Below are 19,685 nucleotides of genomic sequence, written 5' to 3'. Positions count from 1 at the left end.
ATTTAAAATATTTTACATTTTCAAAAAAGTCATATATAATATGTATATCTATATATATATGTGTGTGTGTGTGTATATATATATATATATATATATATATATATATCTTTTGTCTTATTGCATGAGTATGCAGTATGTAATTGAGAACTTCCTTTATGACCCAGAACTATTGAGATCATCATCAGTTCTGCTGTAAACCCAGGATCTGCCTGGCTGTTTGGCTCTAGAAGAAAGATCCAGGCTGTTGTAGTGTGGGATATTTACTATCTTTTCTGTACTCTTTAAGGTCAAAAAATTATGAAAAATCTATAGTATTTTGTTCCTTGAAAGTTGGCAGGGTTTAGTGGTAAACCACCTGGTCCTAGTTTTTTTGTTTGTGAGAACTTTTTTAACTATGAATTCATTTTTTTAATAGTTGTAGGTTAACTTGAGTTTTTTATTTCTTCCCGTGTCAGTTTTCAATAAGCTATATCTTTCAACAAATTTGTTCAGTACAATTTTTCAAATTTTGGAATAAACCTGTTCATAATATGCTCTTAATTTTTTAAGATTGTCTTAACTATATCAATGTCCCTTTTCCCATTACTAATGTTATTTATTTGTTCTTTCTCTTGATAAAGCTCTGGTCAATTTGATTACTCTTTTCAAAAAACCATGTTTTAGCTTCATTAGCCCTTTCTCCTATATACATAAATGAGTGTGCGTATATACTATTTTATAAAATTTTGTTCTTATCTTTATTATTTTCCTCTATTACTTTCATTCTGATATTTTCATTCTGATATTACTTTCATTCTGATACTTGCTTTGTATACTTAATATCTGTTCTTTTTAACATAGGAATAGAATGTTATGCAAATTTTCCTAAGTGTAATTTTAGCTGCATTTCATATAATGTAATATGTAGGATATTTTTATTCAGTATGTTCAAAAAATATTTTCTAATTTCCAACATTATTTGTTTTTATACCAGTGAATGCCTTAGAAGTATTTTACACATTCCAAAAATATGGTCTATAATTTTTGGTTATGGATGTCTCTTTTTAATTTTTAAGAATTTTTATTGGTGCATTATAATATACATAATAGTTGAATTCATTATGCCATATTCTTTTATGTTCATATCAGTCTCCTTCCCCAGTACCTTCCCTCCTCCTGATCCCCTTGCTCTACTCCACTGATCTCACTTCTATTATTTATTATTTTAAATTAGTTCATTATACTTACATATTAAAAGGGATTTGTTCTGGTATATTCATACATGTATGTAGCATAATTTGGTAGATTTTGTTTCTCAGTAAACTCCCTAGTAGGTCCTCATGCTCTCCTTCCCTCCTTCCCTTTCGATCCCCTTCTTCTACTCTGTTAGTTTCCCTTCTAACTTAATTCCACTGTGATCAGAGACTATGTTCCATATGATGATAATCTCTTGAAACTTGTTGCATCTTACTTATGACCAGTATGTGGCCAACTTTCATAAAACTTCCATAAGTTTTTTTTTAAAAGAGTTTAGCAATTATTAGATGCTGTATTCTATATATGTCTTTCATTTTTTTGTTACTTTTTATTTTTATTTTGTTTTATTTTTTAATATATCTTTTAATTTTTTACAGACTGCATTTTGATTCATTGTACACAAACTTTTCATTTCTATGGTTGTAAACGATGTAGATTCACACCATTCATATAATCATACATATACATAGGGTAAGGATGTCTGCCTCATTCCACCATCTTTCCTACCCCTGCCCCTTCCTCCACCTCGTTTCCCTCTACACAATCCAAAGTTCCTCCATTCTTCTCTTACCTCCCCAATCCTGCCATTATGTATCATCATCCACTTATCAGAGAAACCATTGGGTCTTTGGTTTTTTGGGATTGGCTTATTTCACTTAGCATCATATTCTCCAACTCCATTCATTGATCTACAAATGCCATAATTTTATTCTTCTTTATGGTTGAAAAATATTACATTGTGTAGCTATACCACAGTTTTTTTAATCCATTGATCTATTGAAGGGCATCTAGGTTGGTTCCATAATCTAGCTATTGTGATTTGAGCTGCTATAAACACTGATGTGGCTACATTACTGTCATATGCTGATTTTAAGTCCTTTGGGTATAAAAAGAGAAGTGGGATAACTGGGTCAAATGGTGGGTCCATTTCAAGTTTTCTGAGGAATCTTCATACTGTTTTCAAGAGTGGCTGAACCAATTTGCAACTCCACCAGCAATGTACAAGTGTGCCTTTTTCCCCACATACCTGATATTGCTTGTGTTCTTGATAATAGTCATTCTAATTGGAGTGAGATGAAATCTTAGGGTGGTTTTAATTTGCATTTCTCTAATTACTAGAGATGTTTATATATGTCCTTTAGATTCAAACTACTAACTGTGTTGGTCTATCAATTACTTGGGAAAATTTAATAAAATCCTTTACTTTGTTAGTGCAGTTGTCAGTCTCTGTACTTCTGCCAATTTATACTTCATTCAAATGAAGACTGCACAATTAGGTGCAAACAAGTTCATAATTGTTCTAAATTCTTGATGAATTGCCCATACTTTTGAATTTTAATCTTTATGTATTATACTTCAGATGTTTCTTATAATTAGCCTAGAGCTAATTAAAAATTTTAAAATCTAGTCTAAAATTATTTATATTTTAATTGAGTTCATTTAAATTTATTGATATATTTGGATTCATGTTTTTCTCTTTATACAACCTGTTCTATATTTTTGTTCCTCTCTTGCTTAGTATTTTCATATTTTATCTTTTCTCAGATACTTTGGAAGTTATATTTTTCATATCTGTTATTTTCATGGCTCTTTAGAAGTTTAACTTGCTCACTTAAATTACCAGATTTTAAAGTCAATCAGTATCCTTTCTATCTTCACTAACAATAGGCATTTTAAGACACCATAATTTTAATCACATTCCCAGTTTATAAGCAACAACAGCAGCATATGCTCGTGTGTGTAGTTTGAATAACCCCACCAATCTTTTACTTTTGTGTTATTTACTATAGATATTTCTTTGGGTTCATTCATATATTTACCATTTTGAGCTAATTAATATTCTTTTGTCTCAGATTTCCTTCTGAAATCATTTCCCTTATACCTGAAGTATCTCCTTTATAGCTCAATTTAGTGAGGATCTGCCAGTGGCAAACTCAGTTTTCATGCATCTGAAGATGACTTTTCTTTATCTTATCCTTTAAAAGATACTATTATTAGTTATACTTAATAGGTTAACAATTATTTTCTCTCAACATATTGAAGATACTACTTCATGGTGTTCTGGCTCCCATTGTTGCTATTGAAAAGTCAGCTGTTATTCTAATTATCCTTTTAGGTTATCTGTTTTTTTCTCTCACTTTTTTCTTCTCTTTGTTTTTTTCTTCTCTTTGTTTCTGGTAGTCTGAAGTTCCACTATTTGCTACGTCCATATGTGTGAGCCTTTATATTCATCCTATTTTGGATAGGTTGATCTTCCAAATCTGAGGATTGGTATCCTATTTGGAAAAATTGTAAACCATTATTTATTCACATATGCTTTCATCTAATTCCCTTCTTTCATCCTCTCCATTTGGAATTGTAAGCTATTAACCTCTGCCTCTCAATTCTACATTTTTCTAAACACTTTTCCTCCCATATCTTTATATTTGTCCTCTGGGCTGATTTTGAATAATTTTTTTAGATCTATTTTCCAGCTTACTAGTTTTATTACTTAAATAATATTCATGTAGGTATCCCACCCATCCATTGAGCTTTCAGTTTTCATTTTTATATTATTTGTTTCAAATTCTATTTTTACTTTGATATGGCTAATATTTTCATGGTCTCTTATTTCTTATGCATATTTTCAAGCTCTTATGTATTTATATAAACATACTTAAAGCTTACTTTATGGTCTGTGTCTGATTGATTCAGTACTTGAGAACTTTATAGATTAAATATGTCTGTCCACTGATTTTTCAGTGTTTGCTTTTGGTACTTTCTTGTTCTTTTGTTTCTTCTGTAATGTTTTTTAAACTGTGAGATCATATTCCTTGGAACTGTACTTGTGGAAAGTTTTATGGCCCAGGTTCAAAGGGTCTTTCTCCAAAGAGGATTAATACTTTATACTAAGAAAATAGGCCTTTGGAGTCCCAGCTTTATGGGAGGGAAAGCAAGCCCATACTGTGAAGTTCAGAAAACATAAGCTTAAATGTCACCTGGTTCTTCAACTATAGTAGGCTCCTCTGTATCACTTAATTTTTGGTTTCTTTGGGATGTTGTTTAAAGTACCACAAACTAGATTGCTAAAACAATATAAATTTATTCTTTCATAATTCTGGAGGTCAGAAACCTGAAATCAAGATGTGGTGGTGGCAGAGCCATGTTTTCTCCAAAGCCTCTAAGGGAGGACCCTTCCCTGCCTCTTCAAGCTTCTGGAAGCCTTAGGCATTCCTTGGCCGATGGCATCAGAGCTCTGATCTCTGCCTCCATCTTCACACAGTCATCTTCTCACTATACCTATGTGCAAATTTTCCTCTTCTTAAAAGGAAACTAGTCATTTTGGACTAAGTAAGTCACCTTACTTCAGTGACTTCATTTTAACCTGCTTACCTCTGTAAAGACCCCATTTCCAAGGAAGGCCACATTCACAGGTAGTAGAGGTTGGGACTTCAACATATTTTGTAGGAGATTCAATTCAACCCATAATAGTTTCTGACAATTGCTTACTTTCTTGTAACCTTTTGAACACTTTTTTATATATTCCAGAAATTTTATAGTCAGGAAGTAAACAATCTCTCAATCTTCTAGTCAATGTCAGTTATTATTTTCCATTCTTTCATTCTGCCATAGCAACTCCCACCCTTTTCCCATTGCCTTGTGGACTTAGGAATCAGTGGAAAAAAGTTTTATTAGAATTGACTGCAAAAGAAGAGTAAGGCTTTAAATGGAGATTTGATAGACATGATTGTGAACAAAACAGAAGGAAATTACTGTGTACACATCATAATACCTTTTGGGAGGATGCTTGAAGGACTTATCCCTGCGTTAATCACTGTGGTGTAACTGATGAATCATAAAAATCTGGGGTTAAATTCTTTCTCTATGTTTTACAAGTTGCATGATCTGAGAACATATTTAAGCTCTTAATTTCAGTTTTCTCAACTGAAAAAAGGGGGTTATCATAATAACATCTATTTTAAGGTGTTTTGTGGATGGATAACTTAAAGAAGATGCCTAGCATGATCCTTGGCGCAGAGCAGGAATTCAGTAATTGTACCAACAATTCTAATACTATGTTCCAAAATAGGTGAGGACTTTGAATAAGTTGCCTCTGGATAATCAAGGTGAAAAAAGAAACATCTTTCAGTTGTATGCACAATCCTGAGGGGTAATTAGGACAGATATCCCATTTTCAGATGAATGAATTGAGGCACTAAGATGTTAGCTCACACAGCATGATGGAAAGAAAATATTAATAACCACACAATTGGGAGCATCTGTTTGGGAGATGATCAGAGATTCTATATCCCTTCTAGGGAGAAATGGTATTCAAATTAACCAGACCCTCCCCTGCGTGTCCCCAGTTCTGCCAGCTAACATGTGGGGCCCCTTCATTAAAAGTCACCTTTCCTTCAACTCCAATAACATCTCATCTCTATTAAGTGAGAGGGAAGAGATGGAGAGAAAAACAAACAGACAACATTTTATACTGTATTTCAAACCCTGAACATGAAACCACCCAAAGATATTTTAACATGTATTTGAGAGCTTCACCCAGGCCTACACTCCAAAATAGCTTTCTAATTTAAGGAAAGAAAAGCCAGAAATCACTACTACTCTGTGATTGACTCACACACATGTTGGAAGCAGAGTTCACAAATCTAATTCCTTTCTCCATCCCCGGACATTTTTATCCAGAGAACACAAGTGACCGGAGGCGGTGCTGCCCGTTCAGCCAATTCCTGACAGCAGCTCCTAGTGAAACATATTGTGTTTGGGGGCAAGCATTTATCCAGGAGTGGTGCTGAAATGAGATGGTGAGGACGCACACGGTGAATAAATGGCTGGTGGAGGGAGAGCTGAAGAAATGAGGGTGATTATGCAGGCGCTGTCCTCTATGAATACATTAGCTCCCTGATAAGCCCATGCATTTGACTGCCTCCAAAGCAATTTCTTGGAGTTTCAGTAAATACAGGTGTCTGGATGAGTTTTCTAAGCTCAGCTTCAGACAGGCTGTTCCTGCTGCCAGTCCTCAAAGCCCCAATATTAAGTCTGGGTAAAGACAGTCCGCATGCAGTGCCTGTCAGGTCCTAGAGAGGTTATGAGATGCTCATTTTGGGTGCTATCTCCCCTTCAGGTTAGGGGCAAGGATTCTTAGGGCCAGTCACCTGGCCTGTGGAGTGGGAGGTAGAAATGGAGGAGGTTAGAGGTGAGGAGGGGAGATCCAAGTTGGAGTCCTTGGGTGGAAATTGAACATCAGAAACTGTTACAGGCAGCACTGAGGCCATAGGAGCAAAAGCAGATTGATTATTTGGAACTGGTCTTGCATTGGAGAAGGTCTGTATGGAAGTACAATCAGGCTGGCCTGAAGAGGAAAATCTCAGACAACAACCACAAACACCAGAAAGTACAAAGTCCTCTCCAGAAGTTGACAAGCATGTAATGTGCAGGTTAAGGCTGTTAAATATATCCAGGAGGAAGATAGTGGAGACCATCATGCCTCAGTTCAAATACTGATTTACCAGAGACACTTCCTGGACATGGATAAGATCCTTCAGTGTGTCAATCTTCACATTCCTGCTGAACACTAGTTCAACTAATGTGTCCCTCTGATGATGGAGGAGAGGGATTCATTCTGGGTTTATCTCTTCACACATCAAGAGAAAGGAGTCAGAAAGCCTAGGAAATGCTCCTACAGGATGAGACGCAAAACGGTGCCTCTCACAGAGCCACAAGAGTTGATGGTTGCAGAGAGCCCTTGGGGCACGGTGGGTGGCTACATCAGGAAAATGGTGTGAGACAGCATTGGGCTTGTGGGTCTGGGCAATCTAGGTGGGGTCAGAAACCATGCAGTGAGCCTGGCTATTTTGTTGTTTACACCCTCTGAGTTTATTTCTCACATTTTCTGACAAAATCTTTGGAAAAGTTTGGGCCACCATGGAGACCCAGATCATTCAAGGGAGAAATCCCAAGGCATTGACTCTGATCGCTGTTTCCTGGCCCCCTCTTGATGCCTACTCGTCTCTTCCTGACACACACCTTGACTCACCCCAGTGGCTCATGCTTTGCTTTAATAATGAAACTGTTCCCTTGGGTGAGGGATTTCGCTCCCATACCCTTACCTCCAGCCAAGCAGGTTCTGAAGTCTTTTTCCTGAAGACTGTATCCCCCTTCCATCTGGCCCCAATCACACACATGGACGAAGACTGGGGACTGGACGTTCAAAAACAGTCTGTGAACCTCAACTGTAAGCTCCCTTTCTCCATCCCCAGACTGATTCATCCTCGTGGGAGATGAGCTCAGCCCTATTGGTGAGAAAGCCCACTCACCCTGATCCCAAGCTCCACATTCTCGCCTCCGTAGACCTCCATGCCTTCATCCAGTAGACCAATCTCCTGGAAGTACTGCCGGTCCACAATGAAGCAGCCGATGAGGGCGGGGCTCCTGTAGGTGGAGGGAGACAGCCAGTGGTGAGCAGAGGGCTGCCTCCTGGGGCCCCCCGAGGAACAAGAGCTGTGGCATCTTCCTATAGGAGGATGGGTGCTCTCACTTTCTCAGCTGCCAGAGCCAGTGTGGGCCTTGTTTTTGGAGCGGCCTCCTGGGTATGCCCTAACCCAGCCACTCCAGGGAGGCTGTTTATCAGGGCAACGTGCAGACAGCTCCTGTGTGGGCACCAGCTGTCATAACCCGCTGTGCTTGCATCTGCTGGGCTAGATGGGCTGTTTGTATGCCCTGACTCTGATCTCTGAGCTGCACCTTCTACTTCTGCTGGGTGCCCCGGCCAAGGTTCCCACCTGAGGTTCCACATGGCAACCTTGGTCCTCTTAGGAAGGTAAGCTGGGACCAGGTTGCACAAGGAAATAATTTATAATTTTATCTGTAGGTAGAGGGGTGTCCGTGAGGAATATAAAGCAGAATGGTAGTAGGAACAGATCTGTGTTTTTAAAAAGAATACTCAGGCAGCTGACTGCAGAGGGCTGAGGGAATCGAGGAGCCACCTTTGAAGGGAGGAAGGATTCTGTGCTGGGAAACTGACTTTATACTATCTGTGGGACACCAGGGGGGAGACAGCCGCCAGGCAGTGTATAGATGGACAGTCTGGGTGTGGACTCAACCAGGATCTTGGGTTGGAGCAACACAGCTGCAACTCTCCTTCTTTAGAGGAGGGCTCACCATCTGGTGCAGACACCCAGGCCTTCCCAGGAAACAGTTCACATTAGGGAAATGAGCAGGAGCACACCTGGCTGCCTCCCTGCGGAGAACGCTACTACTCTTTGTAGCCCTTGCTGGCATTTTATCAGTCCGTGTCTGGAGGATTTGGTTGAGGAGAGAAAAGGAGAAATGAAGAATTCTTGGCGATGAGAAAACTGTTAGTCAATCTCATGCAAACAGACCTGTCTTAGAGACTGGAAACTCATCAGGGTAGAGGAAGGCTATTTTGCAGGCTGTTTCCCTGCGGGATGCTGATGCAGGAGTTGCTCAGGAACACTGGCACCCTGGAGTCACTGCCTCTCTTCTTTTCACATTGCTATACTTTATTTTAGATGGCTCCACTCTCCACAGACCACAGGTGCACTAGGTGGTCAATTCACACTCCTAAAGCAGGCTGACATCCTGCTTTAGGATCCTGGACTCGAGCCTTGGAAATGGGCATTGTGGGAATAATCTCCTTTTAGGCTGTGTGTCTCCAAGAGAAGTTCCCTAGCCTCTCTGAGTCTCCAAATCGATACCTATAAATAGGATTAGTTATAACCTCATGTGGACTTAATTGAATAAAGTAAAGCTTTTGATGGTAACTGACATAATGGACACTCAAAAGATCATTTTCTAAGCAAGGCAGAGAGGGGTTCAGACTTTTATTCACACTACTGGGTGTTGGACATGCCAAGCTCCTCAGAACAGCGCTCCTAGCACACACAGGATGGGGTCTTCCTGTAACAGCCAGACCCAGCCAGGGAAGGAGCAGAATCCACAAAACTTACTAGGATGACCAAAGGCCACTTCAGGCTGTCTATTACTTATTAGCTGGTTAGTATAGTAAGTGGACCTGATCAGTCTAAAAGTGTTACTGATTTATATCCTCCCTAATTCCCAAAAGGATTTAGAAATAGGTTATAAGAAAATGTAACATATATTAAAAAACATAGATAATGTCTAGAAAGATCTGAAGATTAGGGCTGGGGAGATAGCTCAGTTGGTAGAGTGCTTGCCTCGCAAGCACAAGGCCCTGGGTTCAATCCCCAGCACAACAAAAAAAAAAAAAAAAAAAAAAAGATCTGAAGATTAAACAAATTGGGGGCCAGTTAGAATGCATCTGCAGACAGAGGTCCTCCTTCATAGTTCTTCAATTGACCCTTCAAATTTGGTTCTGAGCTTCCTGTCGGCTGAGATGAAAATGAACACATGTGGTCTTAGAAATAAATGTACAGTTCTCATGTGAAAATCTAAAAAATGATTAATTCCTCAGGGATAGCAAGGTTTTCTCTGACCAGCAGTTGATTTGAAAGAAATTTCTCATGTCAGTCTTCTTAAAGGGATCACTTGGGGACTTACTAAAAAACCATCTCACAAACATCCTTCCAGAATACAACAGAGGATGTCACTGGACTCTTTTTATAGCTTACACCATTTGGAAGAAAATGTTAAAATGCAGCTCCAAAGAAAAAGGAGCTGGGATAGACAAGATTATTTTGTACAAATCACAGTCTCTGGGGGGTTGTCTTCATATAGGAATAAAACTAGGAACGGTCTGACCCAAATCGTCCATAAGTATAATTTATTTAATTAAGTTTCTGATAAAAATTCAGTGATGGAAAGTATGAGATTGAGATGACATTCTCTGTGAAAGATCTAGAATTTAGCTTTGCTGATAAGACCAGCCTTACACATTTAGAGATGAGCAGAACAGAAACAGCTAACATCAATACAGTCTTTTGCAAAAATATCTATTGCATGGTGGCATATTTACCTATAATATCAGCAGATTGATGATCCAACATCAAGAGACCCAGGGGAAGAAATCAGCTATACTAGTCCTGCACTTGATAGTGGCCAGCTAGAGGGGTGAAGACTAGCCTTGAAGGCCAGCTGACCTGAGTGGATTCTGGCTCCTCTGCCCAGAGCCTTTGGTAGGGTCATTATCTTTTCTCAGTCTTGTTCTCACCTTATAAAACACAGATGACACAATGAGTTGTCACCAGGTTATGATAAAGATACAATAAGACCATGTGTATGAAAGACCCTGCACATAGTAATCATCCAGCAAATATTTAACAACACAGAACTGAGCAGAGACCTAACACAGTAGGTAACTACTGTGGTTTTGCTATGGTTCGGGTGTCTCCCAAAGGTTCATGTGCTGGAATCCTGGTCCCACGTAACAGTATTTTGAGGTGGTGCCTTGTGGAAGGTGATCAAGTCATGGGGTGCCATACTCAGAGGGGATTAATGCAATTCTGGCAGGATCAGTTTCGTTTTCTAGAGAGCAGGTTGATGTAAGGCAAGCAGACCTCACATACTTGACCTATTCGCCATGTGGCCATTTCCCTTTTTGTTCCTGCCATGGGGTGCCATCTGCCTTGTTAGAATGCACTTAGTTTTTTCTTGTGTGTGTGTGTGTGTGTGTGTGTGTGTGTGTGTGTGTTGCTGGGGATCAAACCCAGGGACTTGTGCATGCAAGGCAAGCACTCTACCAACTGAGCTATATTCCCAGCCCTAGAATGCACTCAGTAGGCTCCATCATGGGTTAACCAGATGGGGTCACCCAATCTTGGACTTTCAGTCTCCAAAATTGTGAGCTAAATAAATCTTTTTTTTTTTTTTTTTAAATAAATTACCTAGCCTTAGGTAAATTTTAAAATAGGAACACAAGACAGACTAAGAAGGTAACAGATAACTACAGGAAAGTTAAGCAGGGTTCTCTTCCATCCTATTTTAAATATAAATATATTTTTCTTCCAGCAAGGAAAAAATGTGATCTTAGGTAATAATCACCTACTTTCAATTAAATTTTTCATAATCTTTCTCTCTCATGCAATACAAAGCAACATGGGTTTCTAATCTCCTCTTTCATTCCAGAGCTGCCCCCTAGGCCACCTTCTGTGGCTGTGTGTTTAACAGGCAGGGAGCATAGGCACCCACCCTGTCATCAAGACAGATGGAAGAAATGCCAGTGGGGACAGCTGTTGCAGGATTCCTGACCTGTAAAAGCAGAGACTGAAAGCAGAGTCCTTCTGGAGTCTAGGAAACAGCAATAAAGGCAGAAATGCAGTATGAAGCCACTTTTGTCTGAGTTCTATAGGATAAAGCTTCAACACCATTGAGGTATGCAAGTCCCGTGGGTCTGCCCTGACCCCTCGATCCCTCCATTCCATTGCTTGGGGTTTTCCAGCTCAAGTTCCTTCTTCCAGGTCCTTTGAACCTCCTCTGTGCCATGAAGTTCACATATGGGTGCCCATTCCCAACCTATCTATCTCCTACTGCACAAATACGAACGCTGCCCTGTCTGCAAAAGATTTGCGATGCCTGCGTGCCACACAGTTGCCACCAGCATGGCAGAATAATATTTTCATCCCAATGATTTTGTCTGTCTTCACTAGACTCCAGGCTTTGGTGGTTAGAACCAAATCTTAATCAGTCTGGGTTCCCAACACAAGCACAGCGGTTGAACACCCAGCAAGTGTTAAAATGAGTCACTTTGAGGCTGTGTGTGTATGTTTGGGTGCTGTGGTGTTTCTTTCAAAAGGGATCATCAGAGCCTATGAGCCGTGGCTGAGGATCACACTGCAACTCCTTTTTACCCTCCTCCCACTGGGGCAACCTTCCTGGGGCTGGAGTTTGCAGAAAAAGGGTTGGGCTGGGGACACAGCCCTTGGCTGGAGGCTGAGGCAGAGAGACCTGCAAGTCAGGATGCTGTACCTGATCGGGGCTGTGGAGTTCTCCAACTTCCACCAGGCCTTGGGGGGGTTTAGGTAGCGGCACCACAGCTCCCAGTCAAAGCCCTGGGCGGCCAGCGGGTACTCTTCGATCTCAAAATTGTCATATTTGATATTATCAAAGGATGGCGAGATGATCCGCTTCCGGTTCTCCTTTATGCGGGTGAGGACAGGTTCAGCCCTGCGAGAGAGGGAGGGAGAGGGGGTGACTGCTTCCCAGGTGGCCAACAACCAGACCAGCATCTCCTGACGGCTGCTCCCTAGCAGGAGGAGGGAACACTTGGCCATATCCAATGGAGAGCACACTGCCTCTTCGGCTGCCCAGGTTCACGTTTCCATCCCCTGTGGCCTTCAGGGTGGGTGAGCAACCTGGCCATTTCTGGATTTTTGTCCAGTTGGCCTGCTTTCCCTTTCTCCATACACCCAACACAAACAAGACTTAGGAAAGAAAGGGGGGTGGGGAAGAAGGAACAGATTTGGGGTTCCAGAGGAAGCTTTTAACCTGGGCTTTGATTTTGTTAAATTCAGTATATTGACCTGGAGGAAAAGAGCAATGGGACCCAGGGACCTGTCCCCACCTGCCCAGGAAGAGGCAGAGTATCCAGGTTTCTCCAGGAAGCCAGGAAGCCCCTTTGGGCACCCAGGGAGTAATGTGTTTGCCGACAGGAATGATAAGCTCCTCATTAATAATGCATTTGGTGCATAATTGTTTATTCAAATCAGCTTGAAATAGTAAGTGTCCCTCTCCTGGTTTGGCCATAAATCCAGTGAAAATGCTTTTTAAATAGTCACAAATGGCAAGCAGGGACTGCAACTATAAAAAAATGCCTGCTCTGCCGACTTTATCTGGGCCTGTCATTGCAGACAGCAGCCCAGGCTGGGCGCACCCCCTGTGTGCCTTCCTGCCCGATGACCTCCTTGCCAAACTTCCCAGAGGCAGAGGCTGGCACCCTGGGAGCAGACTCGAGGCTATCAGGCATTTGGGGAAAGGGTGTAAACTACTGGTCCCAGCTCTACGGTCATCCCCACCCCTGTCACTCCAGGGTCCAGGCAAAGCGACGCAGTGGGTGGAATCACACCCTCTGGGCCCTGCAGGGACAGCAGCATCAGGTCCCATTCCTGCTTGGTGCAGACATTGAGGTTTCTGTCAGTTCTCTTGTTCTACCCACCACGAGCAGCCCTGGCCAGAGAGGAGGATTTGCAACGACTTGGTTTCGCCAGTAGAGAGAATCTGAGATGACGTGCTACCTCTGGCCTGGCACCCATGACAGTATCACGTCACCCTCACCGTCTGGCACCACATGGTCTCTCTCCATCTGTGAGGTAGGGCATCTGTGTCACATGGGCTCCAACTCAGCCGCTCCCGGGTGTTGGAGCCTGCCCTTAGCTGGGCACACTCTGCTTTGCCCTCAGCATGGACCCCTCCCCCTGCTCATACCTGCCAGGGGACCACACCAGCCAGAGCCACATCTGAAGTCACCATACTCTTCAGGTGCTGTGGGTTGACCTGCTGACCCTTGACCCTCCTGACCCTGCTGTCTGGGTCACTCACACACCCTCATCTCACTTTTTCCCAGAACTGTCTCCTTTCCCTCTGGCTGGTGACTAAGATTCCAGAGGCACTACCCTTCCTGAACCTCACTGGACTCCTCCTCCTCTCTCCAGGGACACTTACCAGCCCACGTTGAACTCCACGTGGGCATCGAAGAGTGCCACCACGGGGGCCGAGGCGGCGCGCCAGCCGCTGACCCTGGAGCGGATGAGGCCCTCCTGCTTGCTGTGGCGCACCACTTTGATGAAGCCCGGCTTCTGGCCGTTCACCTTGTCCACGTATTCCGTCAGCTTCTCCTTCAGCTCTTCTGTCAGGGAGAAAATGCATCCTCAGCACAGCGAGGAGCCAGCGAGGAGCAGGGGCAGAGGGTGATCAAAGCAGTCACATTTTCAAGGTGAACTGACCCCCAAGAGAGGCTAGAGGGCCACCCCCACCCGAGGTCTTCCTTCTTGGTTCCCATGGTGACCAGCACAGCTCAACTTTAGAGAGAAAAACTGAGGGGGAAACAGGATTTCCTGAGTCCCAGCAACACGCACAGGTCACAGGCTTCCCTTAGGTGGTCTATTTCACTTTCACGACAAACCAGTGGGAAAATGGGGGCTCAAAAGGGTTTACCACTTTCTCTAACATCACACCGCTTGCAAGTGGCAGTCTGGTTTCAAGCCAGGGTCATGACTTGAACTGCCCCAGCTGCTCCTCAGCGGCCTGGTGCCTGGGGCCTGCTTTGTCAGATTCCCATCCTCCCAGGCGGACAGCCAGGAAGGGTGCCACACCAGCGGATGCCATGGGCCCGGCTGAGCACCTGGTGCCTCTGCTCCTCCCCAAGGCCCCTCAGCACCTGAGAGCGCTCGGGTTTCCCAGGGCAGCTCAGATGACAGCCTGGGACACCTTGTAGTTGGTCGGGTAGAATCTAAAGGTTCGTTTTGAATCAGTGATCCATCTCAGGGTGCGGGTCCCTGCTGCCTACTCTGTTGAGCGATCGTGTAGCCCAGTGAGGGACAGGGACTTTCAGACAGTCCATCCTTTAATTGGGCCTCTTTGACTACTGGATGGTCTTCTTTTCTCTTTTTTTCTTTTTCTTTTTTTGATGTTCAAATGCCAGGGTCCCTCAGCCTTCAGCTCATTAGTCTACCTGAGGCTGTTCCGGCACCACAGAGGACAGATCGAGTCCCTCTGCCACATCACAACCTTTAGAACGGAAGACCCTCCGTAAGTCCTTACTGAGGACTCCTCTAGGTCAAGTTCCTTCAGACACTTCTTACATTCCCTCACAGCTCATGATTTCAAATTCTTCTATCAAGTTCCCTCTAAATATGTTAGCTTTTTCTTAAGACTTCTAAAATTATGTACTCAGCAGTTGACTTAATATATCAGAAGTAAACTGTGTAATACTGAAGAGAGGTAACGAATCACCTTCCTTAATCTAGAATCCATGTTCCTATTAATAGAATCTAAGGTCGCATCAACTCTGCCTACTTTTCACTCAAATTAAACTTGCTGGAAATATATATCTACTTGTTCTTTTCACATGGTGCTACTAAATCATGTCTTCATCCCATCTCTTCATGGATGCATGGGTACGTGGTATGTGTGAGGGTGCATGTGTGTGTGAACGTGCATGCATTTGAACCGAAACAGAATCTTGCCTTTACTCTTGTTTAATTCAACCTTTTTAAAGAATCACACCATTTCTCCTGGTGTCAAAATGTCTTTGTCCCATGATTCTGCTATTCAGTGCCTTTGTTATCTAGCTCTTCCAGCTTTCAGATTCTGCAAAAGTGATGAGCCTATGGCCTTCATTGTCATGCAAGTCATCTTTTAAACAATGTGACCCTTGTCCTAAGCTAGGGCCAGATGTTCCCATTCCAGCCTGGAGAAAATTCGACTGACTTCTAGGCTGCTGCTGAACGCTGGGTCTTGCTTTGGCCTGTATGATAATGACTTATGACCTCTGGTAACCGCAGCTGACTGGGAGACCACTGTCTCACAAGGACGTCAGTCATAGGGCTGCATGACTGTGTGCCCCATGCTCCATGTCTCCAAGCAGGTGGCTGGGAGGTTTCCTATGACATGGGCCGCTTTATCACTTTGAAGGTCCATTCCTCGTCTGTTTGGAAATTTTGAGTAGAGCTGGCCAAGCCTGCCATTTGGGCTTTGGACGGTGGCAGCAAAGGGGGTTGAGTGCACAGAGATTGGAGGAAGGATCAGGCTGGACCCTAGTGTCCTGATAGAGAAGTTCCAGGAGTGCGTGCCTGTCCCTTTCTCTCCCTCACCCTTCAGGTGAGATGGCTACACATGGTGCACTATTTCTAAGGTATTGATAGTGGTGATTGCCACCATGGTTCCCAGGAATCCCACCTCCCTGATTCTTGCACCCTGAATCTGGCTGCACTTATGATAACAGGGTGCAAGCTCCAGGCCCAGGCCTCAGATGCCTGGAAGCTCTGGGTTTCAGTCCCCTGCTTGCCTTAAATTAGAAAGCCTGAGCCAGTCTGCTTGGGGACGAGAGACCCAGAAGTCCCCAGTGAGGACTCAAGGGATGAAGGACCTCTGATCCTCCAGTCTCAGTGGAGTCACTAGCTGTGCAAATGCCTGGAGAGCCCAGTCGATACCATGATGCTGTGCAGAGCTGAGCAGAGCTGACAAGCTGCCCAAAGATCCCAGGCCTTATTGTAGGATTCTGGACCAATGAATGGGTGCTGTCTCAGGCCACCAACTTATGGGATGAGTTGTTCTGCACACAGTGCCCACTGTTCTGGGGTGGTGCTGGTGCTGAAATAAGATTGATGCACAGGAAATGGAGTCAGACGCAGAAGAGCCAACTCAGGATGGCAGCCAGACATGAAAGGTCTGGCTTCTTGTAAAACTGCTGCTCCTTTGTACCTCGGGCCTCTGTTAGCAGCGAACTGGAATGGAGTTAGTGGGAAATCCTGGCCTCAGGCAGCTGTGCTGTTGTACTGAGTGAAAGAGGGGCTCTCTTAGCCCCAGCCAGCAACAGAGTGGGGGCAGGGAGAGAGAGAGAGACACAGAGAGACACAGAGAGACAGAGAGAGAGACAGAGAGAGACACAGAGAGACAGAGAGAGAGAGAGAGAGACAGAGAGAGACAGAGAGAGAGACAGAGAGAGACAGAAAGAGAGAAACAGAGAGAGAGAGAAGGAAGGAAAGAAGGCAGGAAGGGGGAAGGAGGAAAGGAAGGAGTAACATCTCCTAAATGATGCAGGCTCAGTCATGAATTAGGTTCATGTTTTCTGTCAATCTTTGTCAATCGCCAAATAAGAAAAAAAAAAAAAATCTCAAAAACACGTTGGCATTTGCAGGAAAACTGTTTCCTAAGCTATTTCCTTTTACATATTACATATATTCCTGTTAAATATTTTATATATTTAAAATACCTCTCAGAACCAGCTCCAAAAGACAAGAACTCACCATTTTCTTGACACTTAAACACAAGCACATAACTTGTCATATTTTTCTTTTTGCTAAGGCTACTCGGAAGCTCAGAGACAAATATAATGACTAATCACAAGAGTTGGATCAACAGTTTTGCTCCCCCACCTAAGCTAAAGCATTGTTTTTCAAGTTCTAATTTAAATCTGTATTGTTTTTTCCTATGTAAGCTACCTTTAGTTAATTTTTTATAACTATCTATTAATAACGTTTAATACAATGTCATGGGAAGGCGTACAGGGGCATAATTGTGGCAATAAGGGGGAAGCTTGCATATTTTGTGCCCGTTTTCAGTGCATTGGGAAGAGGCGGTGGGGGTCTGCTGTGATAGCCAGTGTTGACAGGGAAACACAATTTGCACTCTGCATGGGGCTGGTGTCCTCCTGCTTCTGTGGCTCCCTGGGCTCTCTCTGGCTGTCCACAAATCCCTGCTCTGCTGACATCTGAGACCTCTGTAAGCTAGCACTCCCAGAAGCAGGGGATGAGCCCCGGCCTCTCAGGAGGGTGCAGGTGGCACATCTCCTCAGGGCCAGCTAGCGGCAGGTGGTCAGACTTCTTCAGACTGAGAAGCCAAGGAAAACTGGGGGTTTTACTGGTCGGCCCTGAGCCCCTCCCTGGCGCTGCTCCCTGTAGAGCAGTCAGCTGCCTGGGGCCAGCCCACAGGGGCTGGCCCAGAGGAGGCTGCCACCTAGGGCTGTTGATATCCTGTAAACACTTCATGGGACACTCTGATCTCAGGGGTAAAGGAAGCTAAAGGATTACTAAGTAGATGCCCCAGGGGCTTTGCTTTTTTGGGAGGCCTGGGAGGTGTGCCAGGAGAACGGGTGGTTCTGCAGCTTCAGTCTTTCAGGTGGGCTGGGTGGCTCATTCCTATGCCTGCTCTAGGCCTCAGGGAAGTAGGAGTAAAGGGAGAGCTCACCCGTTCCTTCCTTCCTTCATCCATCCAATACTGAGTTCCTATAAAGTACCAGGTGCCAATCTAACCTCTGTGGCGACAGTTGTACACAAGACATTTCACAATGGACAGAGGTTCCTGTCCCCCCACCCCACCAAATTCATGTGTTGAAATCTTAACTCTCAATGTGACGGCATCATGAGAAGACGCACAGCATCAGAAGATAACTAGGTCACAAGGTGAAGCCCTTGCCTAAGTCCTTTTTGTGATGCTGGAAATAGGATTCAGAAACTGGGTAACTCAGTGAGACCCTGTCACAAAATAAAATAAAGGGCTGGGGATATAGCTCAGTGGTTGAGTGCTTGCCTAGCATGCTCAAGACCCCAGGTTCAATAATCAGTGCCACAAAGAAACAAAAACAAAGTAGGTATCAAAATAAAATGAAAAGAGCTGGAGAGCTCAATGGTAGTGGGCTCCTGGGGTCAGTCCTGAGTACTGGGGGAACACGTCAGCAGAACCATGAGGTTCTCTCCTCCTGTGTTTGCTGCTTCTCTCCTCTGGTGTTTGCTGCCAGGGCCTTAAACCTGCTACGCAAGAGCTCTACCACTGAGCTATATCCCTAGGCCTTTATTTTATTTTGAGACATGGTCTTGCTAAGTTGCCTAGGCTGGCCTTGAGCCTGTGATCCTGTGAGCCTCAGACTCCCACATAGCTAGAATTACAGGTGTGGTTCCTGCAGACATCTTTGATTCGGGACTTCTAGCCTCCAGAACCATGACACAATTTCTGTTGTTCAAATCACCCAGTTGATGGTACCAGAACAGCAACCATGGAAACCAAATGTTCCAGAGTCCCCATCCTTCAGGTGGGACACACTGAGGCGGGGTCTGCAAGTCTCGCCGTGTTTCCCAGGAGCACAAGCCCCGGCAACCCTGCAGTCCTTTGCTGATGCCCATGGTATTTGCTTCCTTCTCTTCTCTGCCTCGTGCTCACACACCTCATCACTGTTCCCTGGGACCATCGATCAGATAAATAACCCAAATCCTGCCTCAGGATCTGCTTCTGGGAGAACCAATCTAAGACAGTATGAAGCATTAGGCACTATTCTAAGCGCTTTGCACATCTCATTTAACCCTTTCAACAATCCTATGACGTAGCTACAATGATCATCAGTCATTTTAAAGATAAGAAAATCAAGACACAGTGTGACCCAGGTTGTGAAGACAGGATTTAAATTCCACTGGGCTGTCTCCAGAGTCCATACTCTTCATTTCTACACTTTTCACTACCTCTGTGGAATAAAACGTTGGCCTGCACCCAGGGTACCATTCCATGAAGAGTGTTATTCAGTAGATCAAGGTGGGACTAGAGAATATGAAGTTCATTTCATATAAGATCCTGATGATATTCTGATGGGCAGGAGCCAAGTTTGGTTGTGACTGAATTTTTTTTTTTTTTAAGATATGCTTAGTGACAGGGTGGAAACAAGTTGACTTGTGTGGAATGTGTGTAACTCCAGGGCTTGGGAGGAGGACTCAGGCTCAGACTGAAAAAAGCTCCCCACTACCCACACAGGTTGCTTTTCTCTTCACTCTCACATTTCTTTGCTTCCTTGCTGCCCTCAGTGGCAGAGCCTC

The 19,685-nt window shown here is 43.7% G+C and overlaps 1 protein-coding gene across 1 annotated transcript in view; it reads right to left on the bottom strand.

Annotated features, from left to right (window-relative positions):
- The window catches only part of Galnt18 (polypeptide N-acetylgalactosaminyltransferase 18), a 319,132-nt gene that overhangs the window by 79,423 nt on the left and 220,024 nt on the right, over positions 1–19,685 (bottom strand). The window contains exons 4-6 of the mRNA XM_047516346.1: positions 13,828–14,011; positions 12,136–12,333; positions 7,548–7,662 (exon numbers count right to left, since the gene is read on the bottom strand). Of these exons, the coding sequence (XP_047372302.1) occupies positions 7,548–7,662; positions 12,136–12,333; positions 13,828–14,011 (497 nt within the window). The remainder of the gene's footprint in view (positions 1–7,547; positions 7,663–12,135; positions 12,334–13,827; positions 14,012–19,685) is intronic.

The sequence above is a fragment of the Sciurus carolinensis genome, chromosome 11 (assembly GCF_902686445.1).
Source record: "Sciurus carolinensis chromosome 11, mSciCar1.2, whole genome shotgun sequence".
Classification (NCBI taxonomy): Eukaryota; Metazoa; Chordata; class Mammalia; order Rodentia; family Sciuridae; genus Sciurus; species Sciurus carolinensis.
The sequence above is the reverse complement of the archived record's forward strand: the minus strand, read 5'-3'. Positions and strand labels throughout refer to the sequence as shown.